This window comes from Lithobates pipiens, unplaced genomic scaffold (assembly GCF_037356315.1).
Source record: "Lithobates pipiens isolate NorthernLeopardFrog02 unplaced genomic scaffold, aLitPip1_a1.2 Scaffold_16, whole genome shotgun sequence".
Taxonomy (NCBI): domain Eukaryota; kingdom Metazoa; phylum Chordata; class Amphibia; order Anura; family Ranidae; genus Lithobates; species Lithobates pipiens.
In genome coordinates this window covers 382,798,390-382,825,253 of record NW_027507748.1, presented here as the reverse complement: position 1 = coordinate 382,825,253, position 26,864 = coordinate 382,798,390, and the positions used below count along the sequence as shown (strand labels likewise).

The 26,864-nt window shown below is 43.5% G+C and overlaps 1 protein-coding gene across 3 annotated transcripts in view; it reads left to right on the top strand.

Annotated features, from left to right (window-relative positions):
- Nucleotides 1-26,864, top strand: part of DOC2B (double C2 domain beta) — an 824,332-nt gene that overhangs the window by 644,544 nt on the left and 152,924 nt on the right. For all 3 annotated transcript variants that reach the window (XR_013274551.1, XM_077482237.1, XM_077482236.1), the window contains one exon: nucleotides 6,373-6,530. Coding sequence is in view for 2 of the 3 variants with exons in the window: in XM_077482237.1 (XP_077338363.1) it covers nucleotides 6,373-6,530 (158 nt within the window). In the remaining variant the exon portion in view is untranslated. The remainder of the gene's footprint in view (nucleotides 1-6,372; nucleotides 6,531-26,864) is intronic.

Genomic DNA, 26,864 nt, shown 5'->3' with positions numbered 1-26,864 from the left:
GAGAACTTGTCAGAAGTTATTATGCTGATAACAGCAATTTGGAGCAGCATAAAGACAGGGGACTTAGGGCTTTGGAGAGAGATAAGTAAACGCTACAGATACAGTATATTTGTCTAGGTCAAATTTCATAAATCAGGCTTAGATCCACTTTAAAGACAATACAGAATGTGATTGTTACCAACATGCAGTTTATAATGATGTCAGTGTATAATATATATATTATATATGTACAGTAAAGCAATGCGTAAATTGACAGAGCTATACAAGTACCTGAAATAATAATAATAATATACTGGTGACTAGTCTTTTTCCCTCTGCTTTCTCTTTTTTTGGAAGGGGGGGGGTGTTTTCTTGTGCCCAAAATTTTTTTTTATTTAGCTAGTAACACTATGCTAGATACTAAGGCTCGGTTCACACAGGGGCGACTCAGATCCGACTTCAGGTCGCCCCTAGTCGCCTTAAGTCGTGCCACATGTAAAAATCAATGTAAGTGAATGAGAGCCGTCTTAATGCACACTACTGAAGTCGCTCCGACTTCAGAAGAGGTTCCTGTACTACTTCAATCCGACTTGTAGGCGACTGGTACCCATTGATTTCAATGGAGGTTGCCTCCAAGTCGGATCTCCATCTATACGGAGGTGACTCTCACAGAATTATCAGCTCTCAAGAGGGAACTCCACGCCAAATTTATTTAAAAAATTTGGCGTGGGTTCCCCCTCCGAGAGCATACTAGGCCCTTAGGTCTGGTATGGATTTTAAGGGGAACCCACTACACCGAAAAAATGGCGTGGGGGTCCCCCCCAGATCCATACCAGACCCTTATCCGAGCATGCTACCCGGCCGGCCAGGAAAGGGGTCGGGGACGAGCGAGTGCCCCCCCCCTCCTGAGCCGTATCAGGCCACGTGATCTCAACATGGGGGGTGCCTTGGGGAAGGGGAGGCAACGCGGCCCCCCACCCCAAAGCACCTTGTCCCCATGTTGATGAGGACAAGGGCCTCTTCCCGACAACCCTGGCCGTTGGTTGTCGGGGTCTGCGGGCGGTGGGCTTATCGGAATCTGTGAGCCCCCTTTAATAAGGGGGCCCCCGGATCCCATCCCCCCCACCCTATGTGAATGAGTATGGGGTACAATGTACCCCTACCCATTCACCTGTGGAATTTTTTTTTTTAAAACACAACACACAAGGGTTAAAATTGTTTATTGCACAGCTCCGGGGGGTCTTCTCGCCGGACTCCTCCGATATCTTCTGCTAGCGCTTTTACTAGCGGAGAAGCCCGTCTTTCTTCGTCTCCGCCGCCCTCTTCTTCCGACTTCAGGGGTCTTGTCCCCCCTCTTCGGTTCTTCTTTCCGGGCCACCGCTCCTTCTTCTAGCTCTTTTACAAGCGGTGGAGCCGGTCTTCTGTCGCCGTCTTCTGTTATTCTCTTCTTCTCTTCTTCTCTTCAGGAGCTGTTGCCTCGTCGCTGTCTCTGCTCACAATGACAGGGATGTGGCGTGCGGCGACTTATATAGGGACATCCCGGATGATGTCCCCACCCATTATGATGTCACAGTCCCAGAGGATGCTGGGACTGTGACATCATAATGGGCACTCCGGGGTCCCCTTATTAAAGGGGGCTCCCGGATTCCGATAAGCCCACCGCCCGCAGACCCCGACAACCAACGGCCAGGGTTGTTGGGAAGAGGCCCTTGTCCTCATCAACATGGGGACAAGGTGCTTTGGGGCACCCCCCCATGTTGAGGGCACGCTGTATTTTTTCGGCGTAGGGGGTTCCCCTTAAAATCCATACCAGACCTAAGGGCCTGGTATGCTCTCGGAGGGGGAACCCATGCCGTTTTTTTTTAAATTTGGCGTGGAGTTCCCCCTTGAGAGCTCATTCTCTGATTGGCCATGGCAAAAGTCGCCTGGCCTGGGGCGACTTAAAGTCGTGTTGTAAGTCGCCCCAAGTCGTGTCCAAGTCGTGTCCAAGTTGCCTCCAAAAGTCGTGTTGAAAGTCGTGTTGCCCCTGTGTGAACCGACCCTAAAGAGGAACAAGGCACTCCTATTTCTGACACTAATGCTATACTAAATGCTATACCAAATCCTTTGTTTTTAAATAAAGTCATGTTATTGCCATTTCAGTGCTGACCTAGCAATCACATAACTTTGTTTATAAACAAAGGATTAGAGCTATTGTTAACACTAGGGATGAGGTCAGTACTAAAGTTGGCTTTGTTAACCACTTCGGCCCCGGTAGAATTTACCCCCTTCCTGATCAGAGCACTTTTTAACTGTCAATTGTGTGGTCGTGCTTCGTGGCTCCCAAACAAAATTTACGTCCTTTTTTCCCCACAAATAGAACTTTCTTTTGGTGATATATGATCACCCCTGCGGTTTTTATTTTTTGTGCTATAAACAAAAAAAGAGCAACAATTTTTGTAAAAAAAACGCATTCTTTTTTACATTTTGCTATAAAAAATATCCCCAAAAATATATAAAAATATTTTTTTTTCCCTCAGTTTAGGCCGATAAGTATTCTTCTACATATTTTTGGTAAAAAAAAAATCACAATAAGCATTTATTGATTGGATAGATAAAGATATAGCGTTTACAAAATAGGGGATAGTTTTATGGCATTTTAATTAATTTTTTTTTTTACTAGTAATGGCGGCAATCAGTGATTTTTATTGTGACTGCAACATTATGGCGCAAGTGCTATACAAGTGCACTGATTCCTGTGTAAATGACACTAGCAGTGAAGGGGTTAACCACTAGGGGGCAGTGTAGGGGTTAAGGGTGTCCTGGGGAGTGTTTCTAACTGTGGTGGGGTGTGACAACGTGTGACACGTCACTGATCTTTGCTCCCGATCACAGGGAGCAGAGATCAGTGACACTGTCACTAGGCAGTACGGGGAGATACTTGTTTACATTAGCATCTCCCCGTTCTGTCTCTCCGTGAACGCACAGGTGCGTTAGTTTGCCTGCACTAGCTCTTCTGCTGATGTATATTGGCGTGAGGCGTTAACAAAGCCATTGATCTCTGTGTCAGCACTGACATGGCAATCACATTATATTGTCTTAAAACAAAGCCAAGCGCTTTTTTTTTTTAAGAAAAGTTTGCCTGAGCAGTCCACATAGTATAATTTCACCAAAATCACTCCATCAATCGCTTTTCAAAACATTTATATGCAGTTCTGTCTATCTCTGTATTAGAAAGAGACAAAGCATCAATGCTAAAATGTCAAGCACACCCTTAAGCCCCATACACACTATCAGTTTTTCTGCTGAGTTTTTCCTTCAGATTTACCAAAACCATGGGCCTGCCTGATTGTATACACATTGAAACTCCTAAGGTTTGATATTATATTCTATTATATTATATTACCGTATATACTCGAGTATAGGCCGACCCGAGTATAAGCCGAGGCCCCCAATTTACCCCCAAAAAACTGGGAAACCTATTGACTCGTGTATAAGCCGAGGGTGAGATATGCCTGTCCATCCCTGTGTGTGTGTCCATCCATCCATCCATCCCTGTGTGTGTGTCCATCCATCCATCCATCCATCCCTGTGTGTGTGTGTGTCCATCCATCCATCCATCCCTGTGTGTGTGTGTGTGTCCATCCATCCATCCATCCCTGTGTGTGTGTCCGTCCATCCATCCATCCATCCATCCCTGTGTGTGTGTCCATCCATGTGTGTGTGTGTGTGTGTGTGTGTGTGTGTGTGTGTGTGTGTGTGTGTGTGTGAGGCCTTGTGTGTCCAGCCTACCTGTGTCCCCAGCCTCCGTCCGGTCCCGAGCCTCCGTCCGGTCCCGTCCCGTCCCGAGCCGAGCCTCCGTCCGGTCCGGTCCCGTCCTGTCCCGAGACTCCGTCCGGTCCCGTCCCGTCCCGAGCCGAGCCGAGCCGAGCCTCCGTCCGGTCCCGTCCCAGGATCACCGCTCTTCGTCGGCGCCCATTTTCCTGTTCAAATGCCGCGCCTCCCTGTCTGTGATAGGCGGAACACAATTTCCCAGCAGTCTGTGTTCCGCCTATCACGGCCATCCTTTCATCCTCGTCCGTAGTACGAGGATGAGCGGATGTCCGTGATAGGCGGAACACAGGCTGCTGGGAAATTCAGTGTTCCGCCTATCACAGGCGAAGGCGGAGCCGGAGGCGCGGCTTTTGAATTAGAATAGAATGGCCGCTGTCTGTCTGCTCGACACGCTGATCGAGCAGGCAGACAGCGATGACTCGAGTATAAGCCGAGGGGGGCACTTTCAGCCTCAAAAAAGAGGCTGAAAATCTCGGCTTATACTCGAGTATATACGGTATATGGTTTTGGTAAATCTGAAGTAAAAACTCAGCAGAAAAGCTGATAGTGTGTATGGGGTTTTAGTATTAACTACACATTCAAGTTGGTTTAACAGCCTATATTATATACATAAGTCCTAGCTAGGGATGAGCCTAACACCCCCCGGTTCGGTTCGCACCAGAACCTTCCAACGGACCTAAAATTCGTACAAACTTTAGAACCCTATTAAAGTCTATGGGACTCGAACGTTCCAAATTAAAAGTACTAATTTTAAAGGTTAATATGCAAGATATGCAACAGACAACACCAGCAATAAGGGGTATCTTCAGGTGTATACTGTGCTGGAGCATACAATGCCCACTTTAACTCCTGCAGATGCCTGTATTAGAGAACACCAGCCATAAAGGGTAGATACAGGTGTATACTGTGCTGGAGGCACACAACACCAGTTTAACTTTAAGATGCCTGAGAAAAGAACACACTGTCCCTCCCTATCTAGCTCTTTCCCTGCATGCCGGAATACACTACACAAGGCCCCTACGCTGGCAGCCTTATATAGTGTGGGGCGTGTACTAAACCCCCTGAGCTATAATTGGCCACAGGCAGTGGCGTAACTAGAACCTTCAGGGCCCTGATGCAAGAAACCATGAAGGGCCCCCCTGAACCCCAGCCAGGGCCCTTCCCTCCGAGTCCGGCGGTGGAACTCCAGGGCGTGGTCACAGGTATGACCTTTGTGAGCCCTGTAGTTCCACCACTGGTATCAGTAGTTTTTTTTTATTTTTTTTTATTTTTTTTTAGGTGCCCCATTGGGGGACTGTCCCTAGGCAGGATGGAGTCCCTGTCCCCAGAAGAGATAAGGTCCTTTTCCCCAGGGCAGCTCTCAACTCTGGCTGGGGAGAACAGACATCAGACTGAGCGGCAATGCATGGAGCAGGAGAGGGGTACTCTGAGGAGCCAGCCGAGGACACAGGTCATGCGGGGAATGCACAACTAAAGAGCAGCCAGTGCGATAGTCGAGCATGGAGCTCTGCTAGTCACCCTCCACCTCAAGCCACCCGTGTGCATGGTGCACTGGTACCCCTAGCTGCCTATGCTGCTGCCGGCCATATGTAGAGGGGGCTGCATGGGCCCCCTGCAGCACAGGACCCAGTTGCGGTCGCGACTGCTGCACCCCCTATAGTTACGCCCCTGGCCACAGGCAATTATGGCTCTCTTTGCTGCCAGCGCTGTGATTGGCCAAGCATGCGGGGTCACAGTGCATGCTTGGCCAATCATGAGCCAGCAATGTACTGCGATGGCGTAGTGCATTGTGGGCCTTTCGTGCCACACTAATATGGTGCGAACGGTCCACCATGTTCTGAATTTGCCGAACAGACGAACGGCCGATGTTCGAGCCGAACACCGAGCTCATCCCTAGTCCTAGCAATAGCTTCAACGCCTATAAATTACAACAAAATACATTTTTAGGGAAACAAAAAAACTGTAGAAGGAGTTCAAATACTGGTGTAAGTGTGAGCACTCAATGCAAAGTAATGTCTGCAAAATCTAATAAATCCTAGGAAGTATATGTAAAGAGGGGATAAAGCATACAGCGTGTTCAGCTTTTCCTTTGTATAACCTCACCATGTCTAATTTTGTTCCCTGCAAAGTTGTATCACCTTCTCTTATTTGAGCAAATGATTAAACTATGTGATTGGAATAGGAGTAGTCAAACTTTTGTATAAGACTGTAAAAGAGAACTGCAAATTGTGTGCAACAGGAACCTGGTCCTTTTGTTACCTACTAAACATTTATATTGTTTATATTTTTGAATAGTGTTGTATTGTTCCTATTCTTTAGAATCAATTACCTGAAATGGCTAAAGCGATCTCTGTTAACCCTTTATCTTAATCAAGGTCAATAATTATTTTATTGTGCAAACATGAAGGGAAAAATAGGATTCAAATTGCACAAATACACCTGGCTGCTTAATGGATGTCCGGTTCTTTCATAATCTCTATACTTACAAATCAGGTTCTCCATGGATATTGTGTTTTTTGTTGTGACAGCTGTGAATGAACTTCTTTATATCTTCATTAACATTTGTGCTTCCATCCACAGATAGATAAAACAGAAGATAAATCTTTGGAGGAACGTGGGAGAATTCTTATATCCTTAAAATACAGCTCACAAAAATCAGGGCTCTTAGTAGGCATCATTAGATGTGCACATCTAGCAGCTATGGATGCAAATGGATATTCCGACCCCTATGTAAAAACGTAAGTTCTTTATTCTATGTATTGATTATATATATATATATATATATATATATATATATGTATATATATATATATATATATATATATATATATATATATATATATATATATATTCATATATAAAACTATATGAGGAGATTGCTGCACCTAAAACAAACTTGTCACCACTTGTAAGCATATTAAATAAAAATCTTTTACAAGCCAAGGGAATTCAAACTGTGTATAGGAAAAATAGCACATTTAGAGGTTACCTCCAGTAAAAGACGCATGACCTTTAAGAAATCCAGAGTGAAGTTCTATACAAATCTCCATTTTTCCTGTAAAAGTAAATTTTAGCCTGTCACTTTCCTTCCACCAGTAGAGCCTTCCTATTGGTCATTGATGCCATCCTTCACATTAAAGGACCAAATGAGGCTTGTTGGTTAGAGAAGTGGTGCCAGGTTTTTTGAGAAAAGTAAAGTTCCAGATGAACATGATTATTTTGGCACATTTTTTTACTTTTTGGGGTTGATTTACTAAAACTGGAGCATTCAGAATCTGGTAGAGCTGTGCATAGCAGCCAATCAGCTTCTAACTTCAGCTGAATCTATGCAGAGCTGCACCAGATTTTGTACGCTCCAGTTTTAGTAAATCTGACCCAGGCTGTGGCTGGTTTACCCTAAACCTATTTCAAATAGCACACAGAATAAAACCTCTGTCATGTGTACATAGATATGCGAACAGATATATAAATAATGCATTTTAGGCACTTGTACATTGAATGTACCAGTACACAGAATGTAGTTTTGACTCAGGTTTAGGAAATAAAGTAGAAGAGCATGCTAAAATAACCACTTATAGTTTGTAAAAAAAAAATCATAGTGTAAATGCCTTTTTTTTAATCTTCTTCTGAGAGATCACGTGACTGTAAATCTTTGCCTTCTTTGTTTAAAAGTGTGAGCCAACAATAGGGCTAAATTATTCGCTCTCCGGCTTCCACAGCTCTAGCTGTTGTCGGCAGGGCAGAGATTTCCTTTTCAGCGGCCACTCATTTACGCAGAGCAGCAGAAGCTTAGTGGTCGAGTGACCACACACAAGACATTCATTTACACTGAGATTTCATACAAACTTATACATCATGTATAAAAGCAGTGGGTAGGCAATGTTACAACCATAGTTTATTTTAACATTTACTTCTGCTGTATTGTGTTTATTAACTATTGATTATCCCATTTTAATAAATACTGAATTCTTCTTACATTTGCAATCAATTCCAAGATATATTTTAATTGGCTTTTACAGAAAGGGAGTGGAAAAAGTCAGCTATAGCATCTTTACCCACCTTAGCCCCAGAAGGATTTACCCCCTTCCTGACCACAGCACATCTTGTGATACGGCACTGCATCACTTTAACTGGCAATTGCGCGGCCGTGTGACATAACGCCCAAACAAAATTGACGCCCTTTTTTGCCCACAAATAGAGCTTTATTTTGGTGGTATTTGATCACCTCTGCGGTTTTTATTTTTAGCGCTATAAACAAAAAAAGCAAATTTTTTTAAAAAAAAGCTATATTTTTTACCTTTTGTTATAATAAATATCCCCAAAAAATATATTAAAAAAACAAAGTTCTTTCTCAGTTTAGGCCGATATGTATTCTGACATATTTCTTGATAACAAAATAAGTGCATATTGATTGTTTTGCGTGAAAGTTATAACGTCTACAAAATAGGGGATAGATTGATGGCATTTTTATTATAAATTTTCTTTTATTAATAATGGTGGAGATCTGTGACATTATGGCGGGCACATCAGACACTTTTGACACTATTTTGGGACCACTTTCATTTATACAGCAATCAGTGCTATAAAAATGCACTGATTACTGTCTAAATGACACTGGCAGGGAAGGGGTTAAACACTAGGGGGCTATCAAGGGGTTAAGTGTGTCCTAGGGAATGATTCTAACTGTAGGGGGGGATTGTCTCACTAGAATATGATGACATGGCGCAGTAGCTCTCTGTCATGTTGCTAGGCAGAACAGGGAAATGCCTTGTTTACATCTCCCCGTTCTGCCGCACCGTGGGCACAGTCATGGAGCACGCGGCAGGCGCATGCACGCCCACAATGCCGCGATTTAAATGGGACGTACCTGTACGCCCAATTGCCTAGCCGTACCATTGTGCCCACGTACATCGTCATGTGCTGGTCAGCATGTGGCTTTTTATTGGGATTACCTTTATTATTAACCTGTTATAAACAATGTTTACATCTAGCTTACCTGATTTTTTTATTTGAATTTGCCTGTCAATTGAAGTGATATTTATTAGATATTTTCTTCTATCATCTGTTATTACAGTGACTTATCATTTAGTTTTTACATTTTTATCGCTTTAATTCAGATGGAATATATTTTGTAACCTATTATTACATTTTATACTACTTAGGTGAATTTATAAACATTGTTTCTAATCATGATTTTTGAACGCCGTATATAGAGACGTACTGTCCGTTATACTTTTTTTTTTTTTTTTTTGCACTAACATACAATTTTTAGGACAAGCTTTTGGGGTATGTCCCCTTCTTCAAGGTCCCAGCAGTACTGATTCATCAGTACTGCTGGGACCTTGAAGGGGATATACCCCGAAAGTTTGTCCTGAAAAATTGTATGTTAGTGCAAATAAAAAAAGGTATCATAGTTCAGTCACGTCAAGGACTAATTCAAACCAATGTGATTCATTAACATGCTTTGGTGCACTGCAGTTCCATTCATTGTGAATCTTTGTGCATTTCCATGACCTGCATTGATGAAAATGGTGCATGCAGAATTTGTGGTCCCTTGTAGTGCCCTAGGCAGCCCATTCAAATGAGTGGGTTGTCTTAAGACAGCACATTAATGTGCATTGTGATGCAACACATGTCAAACTTACTACATTATTTAAACATGTTCTTAGACAAATCAAAAATAAAAACATTCAGTACATCTCTGCTATACACCCTTATTTCACCATGTTTTAGCTCTTTATAACAGAGCAAGCGTGGAAAATGACCTGTTGATGCCACAGTAAGCATCTAACTTCCCATAGTGAGCTTGACTGTAGCTTCTCATGCACTGAAATCCCAAACAGTATTGACAGCCCTGCCAGAGTTCTCCCCTTCTGGACCAAAAATCCCCTTATGTTACAAACATGAGAAGAAAGAGATGTGTATTGTAGCGCAGCAGGGGAGAATCTGGCCTGCGATGACATTACTGCTTGGAATTTCCGTTCAGAGTTGTCAGTTCACTGCAGGAAAATAGAAGCTCGCTGGATTTTTGGCAGTTCAACAGACATTTTCTGTACTTGCAGCATATTTAAAATGGCAAAATAAAAAGGAGTGTATATATATATATATATATATATATATATATATATATATATATAGCAGAGATTTATAGCATATTTAAAAGAAAAAAAAAGATTGCCCAGACATAAGCATGTCACAAGCATTTGCCCAGCCCTCACAAGTTCTGACCATATTTTGCTTAATATGTTAATTTCCTTTGCTTTCCAGCTCTATCTAGTGGTCATAATGCACTTTTTTCTTGATCATGGTATATCAGGAAAATGGCCACTAGATGGAGCTGATCTTAGGAAAACAACATATTAAGAAAATTATGTTCAGAATTTCTGAGAAATCGATAAATGCTTGTGGCATTTGCCCAGTGACTTTTCTTAAATAGACCTCCATAATATTGGTAGGAGCATGCTTATAGTCCTTAAAAAAAATGCTGTATTATATTTGTCAAATGGCAGTGAATTCTAGATGTGTGAAAAGATCCAATAACCAATTGGCTAACCAATCTGCCATACTGATTCCTTTTCTTACTTTTATTTTTTTTGTTGTTTTAGAAAGCATGTCTCCCATATAATGAAAGGATAACAACCTGTCACTATTGAGTTGGTGCTTGAAATATGAGTCCAAAAATGAGCATCTTCTCTTAAAGTGGAAGTAAACCCTCCTACCATTTTCAGTCAAGGAAGCTGCCATCTTGGCCTCTAATAATTCTTCAACTGCCATAATGCTGCACATCTGATCAGTTATGATACCAGCCATTGGATGGTTTGAATGTTTGGTTGAGAGCACAACCAATGTGAAAGTTAGGATTTCCGGCATGCCGGGAATGAAAGTGTTTTTTGAAACTGGGTTTATTCCCACTTTAACAAAAAATACTAGTGCTTATCATCAGCAGACTGTTTTACACCTCATAGTTCATCACTTGCTCTTAGTGGAAAGCTGTAGATTTACCAGGTTACATATTTACATAGATGGTAAGTTTAAATAAAGACACCAGTCCATCCAGTTCAACTTGTGTGTGTTTGTGTCACTGCCATTTCCCATATCCCTGTATATTGCTTTCACGTCTTAAAAAAAAGTTAAAATTTATCAACACTCCTTGCTGAAACCACCAACCGTGGGAGTTCCACATCCTTACTGCTCTAACAGTGAAAAATATACAGTCTAAGGTAAAAGCACTTCTTGTCCAACTTGAGTGGCTGTGTGCCTTCTCATGAGACCTAACACTGAATAGTTTTCTCCCTATGCTAGAATCACCATTAAGATATTTGTATATCACTATCATATCCCCTCTTAAGTGTCAGGGAGAATACATTTAATGTTTGTAATTGTACCTCATAACTGAGGTCATCCAGTCCCTTTAATAGTTTTGTTGTCCTTCTCTGGACTCTCTCCAGTTCCAGCACATCCCTCCTAAGGCCTGGTGACCAAAGCTGGATGGCATACTGATGATGAGGCCAACCAGAATTAGTGGTAGAATTATAGTCTTCTCTCCTAAGTACAAGCAAAACAACATGTTTGGTGACCTGATAATGACATTACATTGCAAAAAGAGAACGTGTTTAACCTGCAAATTTGTAAAGCACGGTTGAACAACTTTTTTTTTTCAAATATTAATAATTCTTGGACTTCCACAACTGCTCTTCTGATTATATAGTTTATTGTTTGACCTACCCTTGAGCAGAGGCGGCTCTAGGATTTGTGAGGCCTTAGGCGAAACTTACACATGAGGCCCCAATCACGCCCATAATGGGAAAAAAATCCAAGCAATAAAAATGGCTGCAAAAAGATGCACCGATCTAGCAAACAGTTCACCACTGGCTGCAAAAAGATGCACCACTTCCAGGGCACTCTCCTCACCCATCAGACATATGCAGCCATTAAAACATCTGGGGCCCACCAAGGTGGCAACCCCTCTAAGAATTTCCTGTGTCTTGGGAGAATGGGGAGGGGTTGTCACTGAGCCATTCTACATCCGCAGAGGAAGTAGAGTGGGGGGATCCCAGCACAGTGCAGGGGGAGCAAGAGAGGGGAAGGGAGACAGAGAGGAGGGGTGAGAGAGGGGAGGGGGAGCGAGAGATTGTGAGAGATAGGGGGAGGGAAAGATAGAGGAGGGGGAGGGGAGAAAGACATTGTGAGTGAGAGGGAGAGTGGGTGACCGAGAGGGAGGCAGAGAGGGGGTGAGAGAGGGGTAGATAAAGGGTGCACAAAAGGGGGAGAGAGAGGTGGAAAGAGGAGAGGAGGGGTGGGGGGAGAGAGAGAGAGAGGGGGGAGAGAGGAAGGAAGGAAGGGGAAGAAAGAGGAAGGAAGAGAGAGAGGGAAGGAAGGGAGAGAGGGAAGGAAGGGAGGAGAGAGGGAAGGAGAGAGGGAGGGAAGGAAGGGAGAAGAGAGGGAGGGAAGGAAGGGAGGAGAGAGGGAAGGAGAGAGGGAGGGAAGGAAGGAGAAGAGAGGGAGGGAAGGAAGGGAAAAGAGAGGGAGGGAAGGAAGGGAAAAGAGAGGGAGGGAAGGAAGGGAAAAGAGAGGGAGGGAAGGAAGGGAAAAGAGAGGGAGGGAAGGAAGGGAAAAGAGAGGGAGGGAAGGGAGGGAGAGAGGGGAGGGAAGGGAGGGGAGAGAGGGAGGGAAGGGAGGAAAGGGAGGGGAGGAAAGGGAGGGGAGGGAAGGGAGGGGAGGGAAGGGAGGGAGGGAAGGAAGGTATGGGAGAGAGGAAGGAAGGGAGGGAGGGGAGAGAGGGAAGGAAGGGAGGGAGGGGAGAGAGGGAGGGAAGGAAGGGAGGGGGAGAGAGGGAGGGAAGGAAGGGAGGGGAGAGAGGGAGGGAAGGAAGGGAGGGGAGAGAGGGAGGGAAGGAAGGGAGGGAGAGAGAGGAGGGAAGGAGGGGAGAGAGAGGAAAGGAAGGAAGGGAAAGAGGGAAGCAAGGAAGGCAGAGAGGGAGGGAAGGGAAGTGAGATAGAGAGGGAAGGAAGTGAGAGAGGGAAGGAAGTGAGAGAGGGAAGGAAGTGAGAGAGGGAAGGAAGTGAGAGAGGGAAGGAAGGGAGAGAGGGAAGGAAGGGAGATAGAGAGGGAAGGAAGTGAGATAGAGAGGAAGGAAGTGAGATAGAAGGGAAGCAAGGAGAAGAGAAGGAGGGAAGGGAGGGGAGAGAGGAAGGGAGGGAAGCGGAGGGAGAGAGGGAAGCAAGGGAGAGAGGGAGGGAGGAAGGGAGAGAGGGAAGGGAGGAAGGGAGAGAGGGAGGGAGGAAGGGAGAGAGGGAGGGAGGGAGAGAGGGAGGGAGGAAGGGAGAGAGGGAGGGAGGAAGGGAGAGAGGGAGAGAGGGAGGAAGGGAGGGAGGGAGAGAGGGAGGAAGGGAGAGAGGGAGAGAGGGAAGGGAGGGAGAGAGGGAGGGAGGGAGAGAGGGAGGGAGGAAGGGAAGGGGGATAGAGGGAACGGAGAGAGGGAGGAGGGGAGAGAGGAAGGGAGGGAGGGAGAGAGGAAGGGAAGGAAGGGGGGATAGAGGGAAGGGAGAGAGGGGGGAAGGGAGAGAGGGGGGAAGGGAGAGAGGGGGAAGGGAGAGAGGGGGAAGGGAGAGAGGGGGGAAGGGAGAGAGGGGGGAAGGGAGAGAGGGGGGAAGGGGAGAGAGCGAGGGAGGGGAGGGAAGGGAGAGAAGGGAGGGAAGGGAGAGAAAGGAGGGAAGGGAGGGAAGGGAGAGAAGGGAGGGAATGGAGAGAAGGGAGAGAAGGGAAGGGAGAGAGAAAGGGGTGGGAAGGGTAAGAGAGAGGAGTGTGGTGAGAGAGAGGGGGAGGGAGAGGGGGGTAGGAGGGAGAGGGGGGTAAGAGAGAGAGGGGGGAGGGAGAGAGGGGGAGAGGGGGTAAGAGAGAGGGGGGAGAAAGATAGAGGGGATAGAGGGGTAAGAGAGAGAGAGGGGGAGGTGAGAAAGAGAGGGTGAGGGATGGGGGAGAGAGAGAGATCTAGAGATTTGTCCCTGTCTGCAGTCCCTGGGGGGAAAGAGCAGGGAGGAGCTGTAGAGTGCTGGGGGGTGGGAACCGGAGAGTGCTGGGGGGGGACCGGAGAGTGCTGGGGGGTGGGACCGGAGAGTGCTGGGGACCAGAGAGTGCTGAGGGTGGGGGCCGGAGAGTGCTGGGGGCCAGAGAGTGCTGGGGGTGGGGGCTGGAGAGTGCTGGGGCTGGAGAGTGCTGGGGGTGGAAGGTGGGGAGTGATGGGGGCAAGAGAGAGCCGCAGGGGGTGTAGGGTGAAGAGTGCTGGGGGCCAGATAGTGCTAAGGGTGGGGGGTGGAGAGTGCTGGGGGGGGAGCTTGAGAGGGGAAGCAGAAAGAATTGGAGAGCAGGTGGTGCTGGCGAAATGGGGGTGGAGCCAGGGAGGACAAGAATTGGCTGGAGAGCAGGAGGGGCGGAGCCAGGGAGCAAAGGGAGGGGCTGAAGAGCAGGAGGGGCGGGGCCAGGGAGCGCACAGAGGGGCGGAGCCAGGGAGCGCACGGAGGGGCCGGAGAGAACGGGGATGCAGAAAAGGTTAGATAGGAGGAGCGGTGGGGAGACTGCACATAGATAGTGGAATTGATTTTTCCATATTCCTTCATGCAACCGCTGAATGATCACTTCTCCTCCTCTCCTCCCTGCAGACATTCAGCGGCTGTATGGAGTAATATGGAAAAATCAATTCCACTATCTATGTGCAGTCTCCCCACCGCTCCTCCTATTCAGGCACACAGGGAAGGCTGCATGGCACGGGCACTCACCTTTGCTCTGGTCGGCAGCATAAGAGTTCCTCCCTCTTCACACTCATGGTGGGACTATCCAGCTGGGTAGTTTTTCAGAAACACCCCGCTCCGACTCCAGAACCAAATAGGAGGCAGGTGCGGAGGAGAGGTCTGGTGAGCGGCACAAGAGAGAAGCTCAAGTGAGGGTCCCACATGGACATGCCGCCCTCATGCCGTCTGTCATCCAGCCGCTGCGCCACCTAGAGGACTCTACTGTCCCGCTCCCCGCACTTGCTGCCACCGGATTATTTACAGGCAAATTACTCGATTGCGAGGCCCTTAAGACTGCGGGGCCTTAGGCAATCGCCTAATTTGCCTAATTAGAGAGCCGCCTCTGCCCTTGAGGCCTACTTTATGTGGGCCATACTATTCAGGCCAGGTTCTTAGAACTTCTGAGATTTTTTAAGCAGGGTAGCACCAAACATAGCGTCCCTAGACACTTCACTGAAATGAATCCACAGATGGTTTACAAGATTTAAGAAGTTATGTAAAAGGGATACTTTCTGGATTTTTACCCTTGGTTTTCAAGGGTTTTGACAAAGTGCTCTTCCTTGACTATAACCTGTTGTGCATGTGTATATGCCCCCTTGTCACTTTACAATGTTATTATTGCTACTGATTATGTGACCTAGCCTTTATGATTGGTCTTGGGTTTTTTTCTCTCCTTTTCTATCATTTTGGATGCTTACAATATCACAAGTATTATTTATTTTTCTCTAAAAGTCCTATTGTTCTCTAAATATAATATATTTATTGCTTTTTTAGTCACATATATTTTATATTTATTTATTTTTTCCACTAACTATTTTTCTGCTATTTTTTGTTCCACAGTTCGTTGTATTGTTTTTTTTACCATGGTTTAAGAATTTTCACTTTGTCAATGTCGTTATGTAGAAAATGCTATATCTTGTTGTGAACTTATTACTCTGCTTAGCTTTGTGTCATCAGCAAACACTGAGATTGAACTATTCATACCAACTTCAATATCATTTATGAAAAAGTTGAACAGAGTTGGTTCCAGGACATAGCCTTGGGGATACCCCACTTACAACCCCATATCATTGATATAATATGCTATTGATCACCACCCTCTGGACGCGCTTTTGTAGCTAGTTTTCTATCCAGGTACATACACTATGATTCATTTCAAAAGACCTCAATTTGTAAATTAAGTGTTTATTGGGTACTGTATCAAACATTTGGTGATTGGTCTCCTTTTTGTCCTTCAGTTTAGGGGGCCTGTGACATACACCCCAGAGCCATCTTAATAGCATCATGGGCCCCTGGGCAAAGTAATGCCCTGGGGGCTCTACGAGCCTTTACCAAGAATCCTTCCTCTCAAGAATGACAGTATAAAGTTGTGCTCAAAAGTTTGCATGCCCTGGCAGAAATTGTGAAATGTTGGCGTTAGTATTGAAAATATGACTGATCATGCAAAAAACTTTCTTTTATTTAAGGATAGCAAGCACATGAAGCCATTTGTTACCACATAGATTTTTGGACCCTTTTTAAATCATAATGATAACAGAAATCACCCAAATGGCCCTAAACAAGGTTTACATACCCTGGAATGTTTGAATTTCCCACATTTGTGGCTTTTTAAATCACAATTAGTGTCTCTGTATAAACAGTCAATGAGTTTGTTAGCTCTCACATGGATGAACTAAGCAGGCTAGACACTGAGCCTTGAGGAGGTAGAAAAGAACAGACAAAAGACCTGCTTAACAAGGTAATTAAACTTTACAAAGATGGAAAAGGATATAAAAATATTTCCAAAGCCTTGAATATGGCAGTCAGTACTGTTTAATCACTTATTAAGAAGTGGAAAATTAGGGGCTCTTTTGATACCAAGCCAAGGTCAGGTAGGCCAAGAAAGATTGCAGCTACAACTGTTGGAAGAATTAATCAGGATACAAAGAAAAACCCACAGGTAACCAAAGGAAAAATACAGGTTGCTCTCCAGAAAGACTGTGGTCGTTTTTAAGGAGCACAATTCAACGATACTTGAACAAAAAAGAGCTGCATGGTTGAGCTGCCAGAAGGAAGCCTTTACTGCACCATTGCCACAAAAAAAGCAAATGAGGCATGTCAAGTTGTTGTTGGGCATATTGTTCCCATGCTTTTTTGTGGAACTTATACAGTAAAGACTTCTTTCTGGCAACTTGCAGCTCTTTTTTTAAGTATCATCATATTGTGCTCCTTAAAAACAACCACACCATCTTTTTCCAGAGCAGCCTGTATTTCTCCTGAGGTTACCTGTAGGTTTTTCTTTGTATCCCGAACAGTTCCTGTGGCAGTTGTGGCTAAAATATTTCTTGATCTACCTAACCTTGGCTTGGTATCAATAAATCTCCCAAATTTTCCACTTTTTATTAAGTGATTGAACAGTACTGACTGGCATATTCAAGGATTAGGATATCTTTTTATATCCTTTTTCATCTTTGTAAAGTTACATTACCTTGTTACGCAGGTCTTTTGACTGTTCTTTTCTACCTCCTCATGGCTCAATGTCTAGCCTGCTTAGTGCATCCATGTGAGAGCCAACAAACTCATTGACTATTTATACACAGACACTAATTGTAATTTAACTGGTTCCCGACCGGCTCATGCCGATGTACGTCGGCAGAATGGCACGGGCAGGCAAATGGGTGTACCTGTACGTCCCTTTAAATTTGCCGCCCTGCCATCGCGAGCTTGTCGCCGGCGGTGCGCTCACGTGCTGGTCAGGACCCCCGTGAGTCCGGTCGCTGGTCCCGCAGACTCGATCGCCGCGGGCATACCTACGATCGTCTAACGGGGTGGCTGAACGGAGAGATGCCATTGTAAACAGCATCTCCCTGTTCTGCCTAGCAACTAGTGACGCTGATCTCTGCTCCATGTGATTGGAGCAGAGATCAGTGTTCACTAAATGAAAGCCCAGCCCCCCACAGTTAGTAACACACCCCTAGGAATACTTAACCCCCTACACTGCCACCCACTGGTTAACCCCTTCACTGCCAGTGTCATTTACACAGGAATCACTGCATTTATATAACAGTGATTGCTGTATAAATGACAATGGTCCCAAAAATGTGTCAAAAATGTCCGATGTGTCCGCCATAATGTCGCAGTCACAATAAAAATCGCTGATCGCCACCATTACTAGTAAAAAAAAAAAATGTTAATAAAAATGCCATAAAACTATCCCCTATTTTGTGAACGCTATAACTTTTGCGCAAACCAATCAATAATCGCTTATTGTGATTTTTTTTACCACAAATATGTAGAAGAATACGTATCGGCCTAAACTGAGGAAAAAAATGTTTTTTTATATATATTTGGGGGATATTTATTATAAGAAAAAGTAAAAAATAATGTGTTTTTTTCAAAATTGTCGCTCTATTTTTGTTTATAGCGCAAAAAATAAAAACCGCAGGGGTGATCAAATACCACCAAAAGAAAGCTCTATTTTTGGGAAAAAGGACTTCAATTTTGTTTGGGAGCCACGTCGCATGACCGCGCAATTGTCAGTTAAAGCGACACAGTGCCGAATCGCAAAAAGTGATCTGGTCTTTGGACAGCAAAATGGTCCAGGGGTGAAGTGGTTAAAAAGCCACAAATGCTGGAAATTACATTTTAATTGCCATTTTAACCTGTATGCGCCACGTTCTGTCAGTACCAAGGCCAAATATTCCAGGGTATGTAAACTTTTGATCAGGGCTATTTAGGAGATTTCTGTTATCATTATGATTTAAAAAGGGATCCAAAAAAACTATGTGATAATAAATGGCTTCATCTGATTGCTATCCTTAAATAAAAGACAGTTTTTTCACATGATCAGTCATATTTTCAATATCAATGCCGAAATTCCACAATTTTTGCCAGGGTACGCAAACTTTTGAGCACAACTGTAAATAGTTGATAGATTTGAGCTTATATTTCCAAGTACTTTCAATAACATTTATTTTAAATCAATAAGAAAACACACCATAAATCAAATACTAATCAACACAACTATCCAAATGATATAAAAAAATTTGAAGAACAAAAATGTCAGCAGTTCAGTAAACTGGCACTATAGTTATTATTTGTCTCTTTCACGCAAAAAAGAAAAACAAAAGAGAGGAGGAAATACATGGTACAGCAGGCACATAACACTTTTAGGTTATATTAAAAAAATAAGAAAATCCACTAGAAAGAAGATTCTATTGATGACTGTTATTTACCTAGCCATGTATTGTTGTTAATTGTATAATATAAGGAAATAAAGAGAAATACACAAATGCCTGATAAAATAAGAAAGGGTTATTCCCCAGTTTCTGCTATTGCAGATTTGATATATGTCCAAGGTCAGTATTTATTAATGGAATATTTAAAGGTAGTACGTCAAGAGAATAGCAGCAAGGAATCTATCCATGTGCTATTCTGTAGCAGAGATATATTGGTGACTATTCAGTTAGACTGATGCTGAGCTCCTAGAAATGCTAATGATTGAAGTGTTCCTTGGGGGTGACAGCTATAAAGGCAGTGAAGATTGTAAAGCAGTGACACTAGTTGAGTGACATAATTATTTTTCACTGGGGCCACAAATGTACATCCTTCTAAGTTTACATGCCTCATTGAACCTAGGTGGAAGATCATGGATCTCGTCTTAATTCAAGCATATTTTATTAAAAATATAATAAAATCTAAAACGGTGTCTTTATATTGTGATAATTGGATCTCAAGAGAAATACTGAAGCTCTACAGTGTCACCCTGAGGAAACTCTTAAGTCATTTCTAATGAATGGAAATACATTCAACATACCAACTGCATTTTTTCTGCATACAGACAAACCCTAGTGCACTGAAATACCATAGGGATATGCTGGGAAATATTCATATGATGAAACAAGGGATTTAATGCAATGCTGGTGTGCTTAATTTGTAGTAATGTATAAATCCACTTGAAATCATCTAAGTTGATGTTTATTTATATGTTTGCCAACTGGGATTTAGCTGTGGTTCTTGAGCATTTCAACACAAACACTTGTGTTGCATTGTGCTATTGCTTCTCTTTCTGACGTTTGCTGAAAACTGTCAGAATTGTTTGGCATAATAATAATATCATTACTGTCATGTATTCATATTGAAGAGTGAAGAAATATAAAACACGCAGAGAAAAATATTATTATTGATTTTACTTGGGCTAAAGTAATACCTTTGCATTGTAATAAGGTGTAAAAAAAAAAAAAAAAACTATTGTGTTTTGCATTATGTTGCTGCTATGCCAATTATTCTTAATGACACCCTAATGCAGCATGCCAATGCACATTTTGGCATACCATAACACAGTGTGGTGTGCACCCTAAAATGAATAGACTGCCCTAACACAATACAACACATAATATGCCTTGTACACACAGTCGGACATTCCGACTACAAAATCCGTCAGATTTTTTCCCGACGGACTTTGTCCAAAACTTGTGTTGCATACACACGGTCGGACAAAGTTGTTGGAACGAGGTGACTTTCGTTGCATACGACTGGACTACGTAGAGGCTAGTAACCAATAGCTTTGGTCTCGTAGTTTAATCTGAGCATGCGTGGAACTTTGTCCGTCGGAATTCTCTACAAACGATCAGAAAAAGTCAGATCGGATTTTTTTGTCTGAATATTTTAGATCCTGCTCTCAAATTTTTTCAGACGGAAAAGGTCCGATAGAGCACACACACGATTGGATTTTCCGATAATATAATCAGATCTGACCTTTTCCATCTGAATTTCCGACCGTGTGTACAGGGCAATACACCTTAATTCAGTGATGTCACTTCTCCCGGTAGAAGTCTTACTTTAGAGTTACCTAGAAAAGTCCTTTGGGTCCCCAGGGCTATTTATCCTGTTGAAACTAGTCCTTGCATGTTACTCAGTCAGGGAACCTCTCATATGGGGGAGACCACATGTCATTCTCAAGTCTTACAGATGATATTGCACTGTTCCTACCTTAAGAGAGTTGTTTCATTTTTCCTCACCCTCAGTAGACTTTGTTTAAGCCCTTGTACACACGGTCGGAGAATCTGTCGGAATGAGTCTTATCGGACCGTGTCGTCAGATAATCCGACTGTGTGTGGTATGCATCGGACTGATTCCGCCCGAATCTCCGTCTGACCCAATTTTCCAACATGTTGGAAAGATTTCCCGACCAACTGGGCCGGACGGACCTAATCCGATCATGTGTAGAGCATTTTGATCGGACCAAGTGCCACGCATGCTCAGATCAATTTCCTACATCAAAGCTATTAACTACTAGCCTGAATGTAGTCCCATCGTAACGAAATTACGTCATCACGTTCTGAAAGATCAGATTTTTCGCCAACTTGGCCCGACCGTGTGTATGCAACAGTTCCGGACACAATCCGTCGGACTAAATCCGACGGATTTGGTTGCCAAAATCTCCGACCGTGTGTACGTGGGCTAAGGATGTTGGAAACTGGGACCTCCATAACAAATTGCATAAAAACTTAATTTCCCAGACTTAAAAATACTTAAATAACTTTTTTTGAAAATAAATTATCTTATCTGTCATATACTATTACTGGATTTACTGTTGTGCTTATAACCTATTACTGGAACATTTAAAAAAAAGTTTTGTTAAGAGACCAAACAACAAAAAGGAAGTAGTTAACCATCTAATTTTGCTAGAACAGTACTATTTAGTCAGAAACCTAGATCTAGCACTTCCTGATTCCTCTTTTTCAAAGAAAAAAAAATATTTATAGCATATACAATTGTGACACAAGCCATATTGTAAAATAACATTATTAAAAACAATCTTTCCTTCTCAATCCGCAGTGCTGAAATTTTCTGTAAATGTAATGCAATATGGCAACTAGGAAGCGTTCTGAACACAGATGGTGTACAGAACACCCCCCCCCCCCCCCCCCAGAAATGTTATTTCCAGCTTGTGTGATTGGCTCACTGATTTTCCCTGAAGTCTGCACTAACAAAGGATTAGTCATGTCAAAAGTGACTCGGACCCTGCCACTTTCCTCTATAGAACCCTGCAAGTGCAGCAGCTGATCAATAATAAAAAAGTCACACCCATTCATGTTCACTGTGCACATGGACACATACAAACAAACAGCTATTTCTTTAGAATAACAAAAGGTAGCAATCTGCACAAAGCAAGGTCCATAAAGACAGGGATGAGTGAGTTTGGGGGGAGGAACTTGACTGGCCTGCACAGAGTCCTGACCTCAACCCGATAGAACACCTTTGAGATGAATTAGAGTATGACCTCACAAATGTGCTTCTGGAAGAATGGTCAAACATTCCTATAAACACACTCCTAAACCTTCTTTACAGCCTTCCCAGAAGAGTTGAAGCTGTTATAGCTGCAAAGGGGAGGTAACTCAATATTGAACCCTACGGGCTAAGATTGGGATGCCTTAAAGTTCATGTGCGTGTAAAGGCAGGCGTATACTTTTATATAATACTTTTGACAATATAGTGTACATACACTCTATAGCACACTAGTGTAATGTAGTTTTGTAATGCAAAACTGCATACTGTGTTAAATTTGACATTTTACTAAACTTCTAATACAATATAGTGTGTTACTGAAAAAAAAAATAAGAGCTCAAGCTATACTACAAAATGGTTTTGCCACTGGTTGATTGGTATGAAGCTGAGGGCTTTCACTTTATTTATTTTTTGTAGACGGAAACTAGCTCTGTGGTTGCTGCTACTTTCACCACTCAATTCAGGCCTATTACAGCTAGTTAAAAAAAAATGGTCCTGCAGCCAGAATTACCTAAAAAAAACATTTTTTAAAGTTGAAATGAATCAGATTGATATTTAAACCAAGCTAAAGGTACCACTTAAAAAAATCAATGATAGCGCTAAAATATATCTTGTCAGAATAAAATGTCACTGACACTGTCCTTAGACTCGTTCCATAACACAACTCACTCATTCGTACTGTACAGCTGTTTGGAAAATAGAACAAACATTTAATCCTGATACTCTTTTTTTATTATCAAAGTGTTGTAAATTTTCTAAAAATCATAAATAATGAATAAGCTTCAGGATTCTCATATTTTTTTATGGGGGGGGTTCAGCAATAAGATCTCTAGCAGTCAACCTTGCATGTCTCAGTTATAAGACTGTCGCACTCTTTTTGCTAAATACTTATTTTATGCATTTATTGTTCATTGCTGGAAAGATTTGGAAGAACAAAATAGCTTTGCTTAGCTTTGCGATGACCATAATAAGAGGATCTCTATGCTGACGTTTCTCAGAAATATAAGAAGGCAGTGGGAGATTAAACATACTAACATTTACACAAAATTTATATATCAGTTTGGATGGATTTAACATTCAGTTATATGATTTAGCTAGTAAAAAAGCTTAGTGAACCTGGATTTGGTTTCATATTGAAGGTTTTTTTTCAGGTATTACACATATTTACCTCTAAAGGATTTTCTTGCCTTCTAGAACATGTTCCAACATTACGTTTTTCTTCATTGTCCTTGTAAGAAACAGCTTCTATTACTCCATATGACATCACCAGGTTTGTCATGCAGGGACAGTTGTTAGGTTATTTCCTATTGACTTAGGCAAGCCACCCAAGACTACATCTCTGAAGAGCTCTTTCCCTACACACAGTGGGTAGGCAGGTTCTTAGTAGCAAAGGCAGCAGCATTGGTCTCCTAAGAAAGAAATGAATGTGTACATGTGGAGTGGAACAGAGAGTGTTGGGGATAGACAAAGTTACATGTCATTCAGAAGACAACACTGGTTAGCATTTCAGTACAGCAAAGCCACTGTGTTGGAAATTCAAACAGGAACTGTTTAGCAGAATAGGTAATTGGCCCTCTGATTAGACAGGGAGTAAATATAACTTGCAAAACAAGTGCAAAGTTGGAAGTAAAAATGCAACATAGGTTCAGGATGCAAACATTGCAGAATAATGACAGCTTCACATACATGGACTCTTCACAGCAAAGTCTCTCAAACAGGGTGACATGTGGCTGCATAGCTCAGTCTATATAGGAGCCAAGGTGAGAATCACTACTGCAGTAAAACAGTTCAGAACACTTTTGATTCAAGTCTAGGGTAGCTCTGGTAACACAGGTGAACAGCTGGAGAGATCCAGGGCCAAGGACAAAATACTATCCCATTGGCACTGGAGTACTCTGGTAGCAATCAGGGCAGGGCTCCCCACAATAGCTAGGACTTTTGGAGAAGCTGTATGCTATTAGACTCTGGCTGAGATTACAGTATTCAGATTATGATAGTAGCAGGGCTCCCATCTGGCTGTAAATCATTTGCTCGGCTATCTGTGCCTCATCAGGTGTGGCCTCTTGGAGAGGAGGAAGCAGAGAACATATCTAGCTTGGGTGTGTCCAAGAATCCAGGGAGTTGTGGGAAAAAAAGTTAGAGGCCTGTAACTAAAGTTATAGCTGTATCCATTATCCTGATATAATTATTTTAAAGCAGCAATTCTGTAGAAGGTAAAAGTGCTCTGAGAGGCTACACAGCTGTCTGATCACAGGTGGAAGGAGGGGGTCCCCCCATCACCTTTACTGGGCTAACCTGTCACATCAGATGCACTAGACAGTGCGAGAGGACAGGGGCGTACCAATGGGGGGCGGAGGTGCGGTCCGCCCCAGGTGCCACACTTTGGGGGGGTGTCAGTAGCCGAGTGACTTTGCTATGGGGGTGCGTTCCACACCCGAGTCGGGGTGACATTGTCTGATCATCCCAAGGGCATCCCTGCTGTCAGTGGTTGCTCATTTTCACTTTATTTTTTTAGAACACCCCCCAGTGCCGTGGCCGCAATGGACTGTTCCAGACTGTCCAGTGAGTGACTATATTCCCACCTGCTAGCTCCGCCTCCACCCATCACTGCTGCCTCTGTGTGTCTGTCTCATCTCTCTCCGCTGGGGCGGCTGCTTCCACACAGTGAATAGGAGTCCTCCCTAGCCAACTGAGAGCCCGAGGTGGTGAGCGGGGGGGGGGGGGGATTGATGTAAGAAGAGGCTGCAGCCTGCCCTGCAGAATTGTGTCTACCCATGTGCTGGTCTAAGGTGGGGGGTCACTGTGATTGCTATGTCCCTCCCCCTGCCATGTTTATTGTGTAGCTGTCTGACCTGATTGGGGGGGGGGGGGGGTTATGTAAGAAGAGGCAGGCTGGAGGATTGTGTCTACCCCTGCCCTGTGCTGGTCTGAGGGGGGGTCAGGGTGATTGCTGTGTCCCCCTCCCCCTGCCATGTGTATAGTATAGCTGACCTGATGGGGGGGTTGATGTAAGAAGAGGCTGGAGGATTGTGTCTACCCCTGCCCTGTGTTCTCTGAGGGGGGGTCAGGGTGATAGCTGTGTCCCCCTCCCCCTGCCATGTGTATAGTGTAGCTGACCTGATGGGGGGGGTGCAGAATGCAGTTATATATGATTTACAGGGTGCAGAATACAGGCGTGTGCTGTATACAGGGTGCAAAATTCAGGCATGTGCTGTATACAGGGTGCAGAATCCAGGCGTGTGCTGTATACAGTGTGCAGAATCCAGGTGCACACTGTATACAGGGTGCAGAATGCAGATATGTGCTGTATACAGGGTGCAGAATCCAGGCGTGTGCTGTAAACAGAGTGCAGAATGCAGATATGTGATATATACAGGGTGCAGAATCCAGGCGTGTGCTGTATACAGGGTGCAGAATCCAGGCACATGCTGTATACAGGGTGCAGAATCCAGGCGCATGCTGTATACAGGGTGCAGAATCCAGGCGCATGCTGTATACAGGGTGCAGAATCCAGGCGCATGCTGTATACAGGGTGCAGAATCCAGGCGTGTGCTGTATACAGGGTGCAGAATCCAGGTGCATGCTGTATACAGGGTGCAGAATGCAGATATGTGCTGTATACAGGGTGCAGAATCCAGGCGTGTGCTGTAAACAGAGTGCAGAATGCAGATATGTGATATATACAGGGTGCAGAATCCAGGCGTGTGCTGTATACAGGGTGCAGAATGCACATATGTGCTGTATACAGGGTGCAGAATGCACATATGTGCTGTATACAGGGTGCAGAATCCAGGTGCATGCTGTATACAGGGTGCAGAATGCAGATATGTGCTGTATACAGGGTGCAGAATCCAGGCGTGTGCTGTAAACAGAGTGCAGAATGCAGATGTGCGCTACATACAGGGTGCAGAATCCAGGCCACTGTGTTTTAGATTCTTTTTGACTCTCTGTGTGAGCATTGCTTCATGTGAAAGAAGTTTTTCAAAATTAAAATTAATAAAAAACGACTTCCGCTCTACCATGAGTGAGACAAGATTGACAAATCTGGCCATACTTTTAATTGAACATGAATATGCAAACTTTGATGCAGTCATTGATCAATTTGCAGAACTGAAGGCTCGAAGGCAGAGGATGTGAATGACTCCTTTCAATATAGACTGAGCGGTCACTTTGGAGTTTGGATCAGTTTTTTGTTTAAAAAAAGCAGTATTATCTGTTCAGTAAATGTTATAAATAATTGAAATAAGTTTAAGCAAGTTAATAACTTATTTTCCAATGTTTTTTTTTTTTAAGTTGATGGAAAGTTTACAAATTTGTGCAATAAATATTCTCGAGAAAATGAAAAAAAATTGTGGGTGTTTTTTCATTTAAAAGTTGTGGGGGGGGGGGGGGGTGCCAGGTGTAGGATCCGCCCCGGGTGCAAAATGCTCTAGGTACGCCCCTGCGAGAGGAATTTCCATTGTATTTCCATTGTATGACATCAGAAACCGTAAATGGCAAGGATTTAATTACTTCCAGTTTTGGTTTGTTTGTCTACTGATCTCAGTTTGAACAGTTGCTTTTGAGGCAAGATGAGAAATATGGGGTCTACTAGACCCCAACTCTCTCCATAAAAGGACCTGCTGTGGCTCATGCTATCCCAAAGGATTTTGTGATAGCAGTAAAGTTCAATAAAAAAATAAAAATAAAGGTACAGGGTAAAAATAAAATTAAAAATAAAATAAATAATAAAACAAAAAACATGAGAACACGCACATATGTCCTGCACACAGAGAGTATCTCACAAAAGTGAGCACACCCCTCACATTTTTGTAAACATTTTATATCTTTTCATGTGATAACACTGAAAGAAATACACTTTGCTACAATGTAAAATAGTGAGTGTACAGCTTGTATAACATTGTAAATTTGCTGTCCACCTAACATAACTCAACACACAACCATTAAGGTCTAAACCGCTGGCAACAAAAGTGAGTACACCCCTAAGTGATGCGGCTGCAGGTGTACAAACCTGAA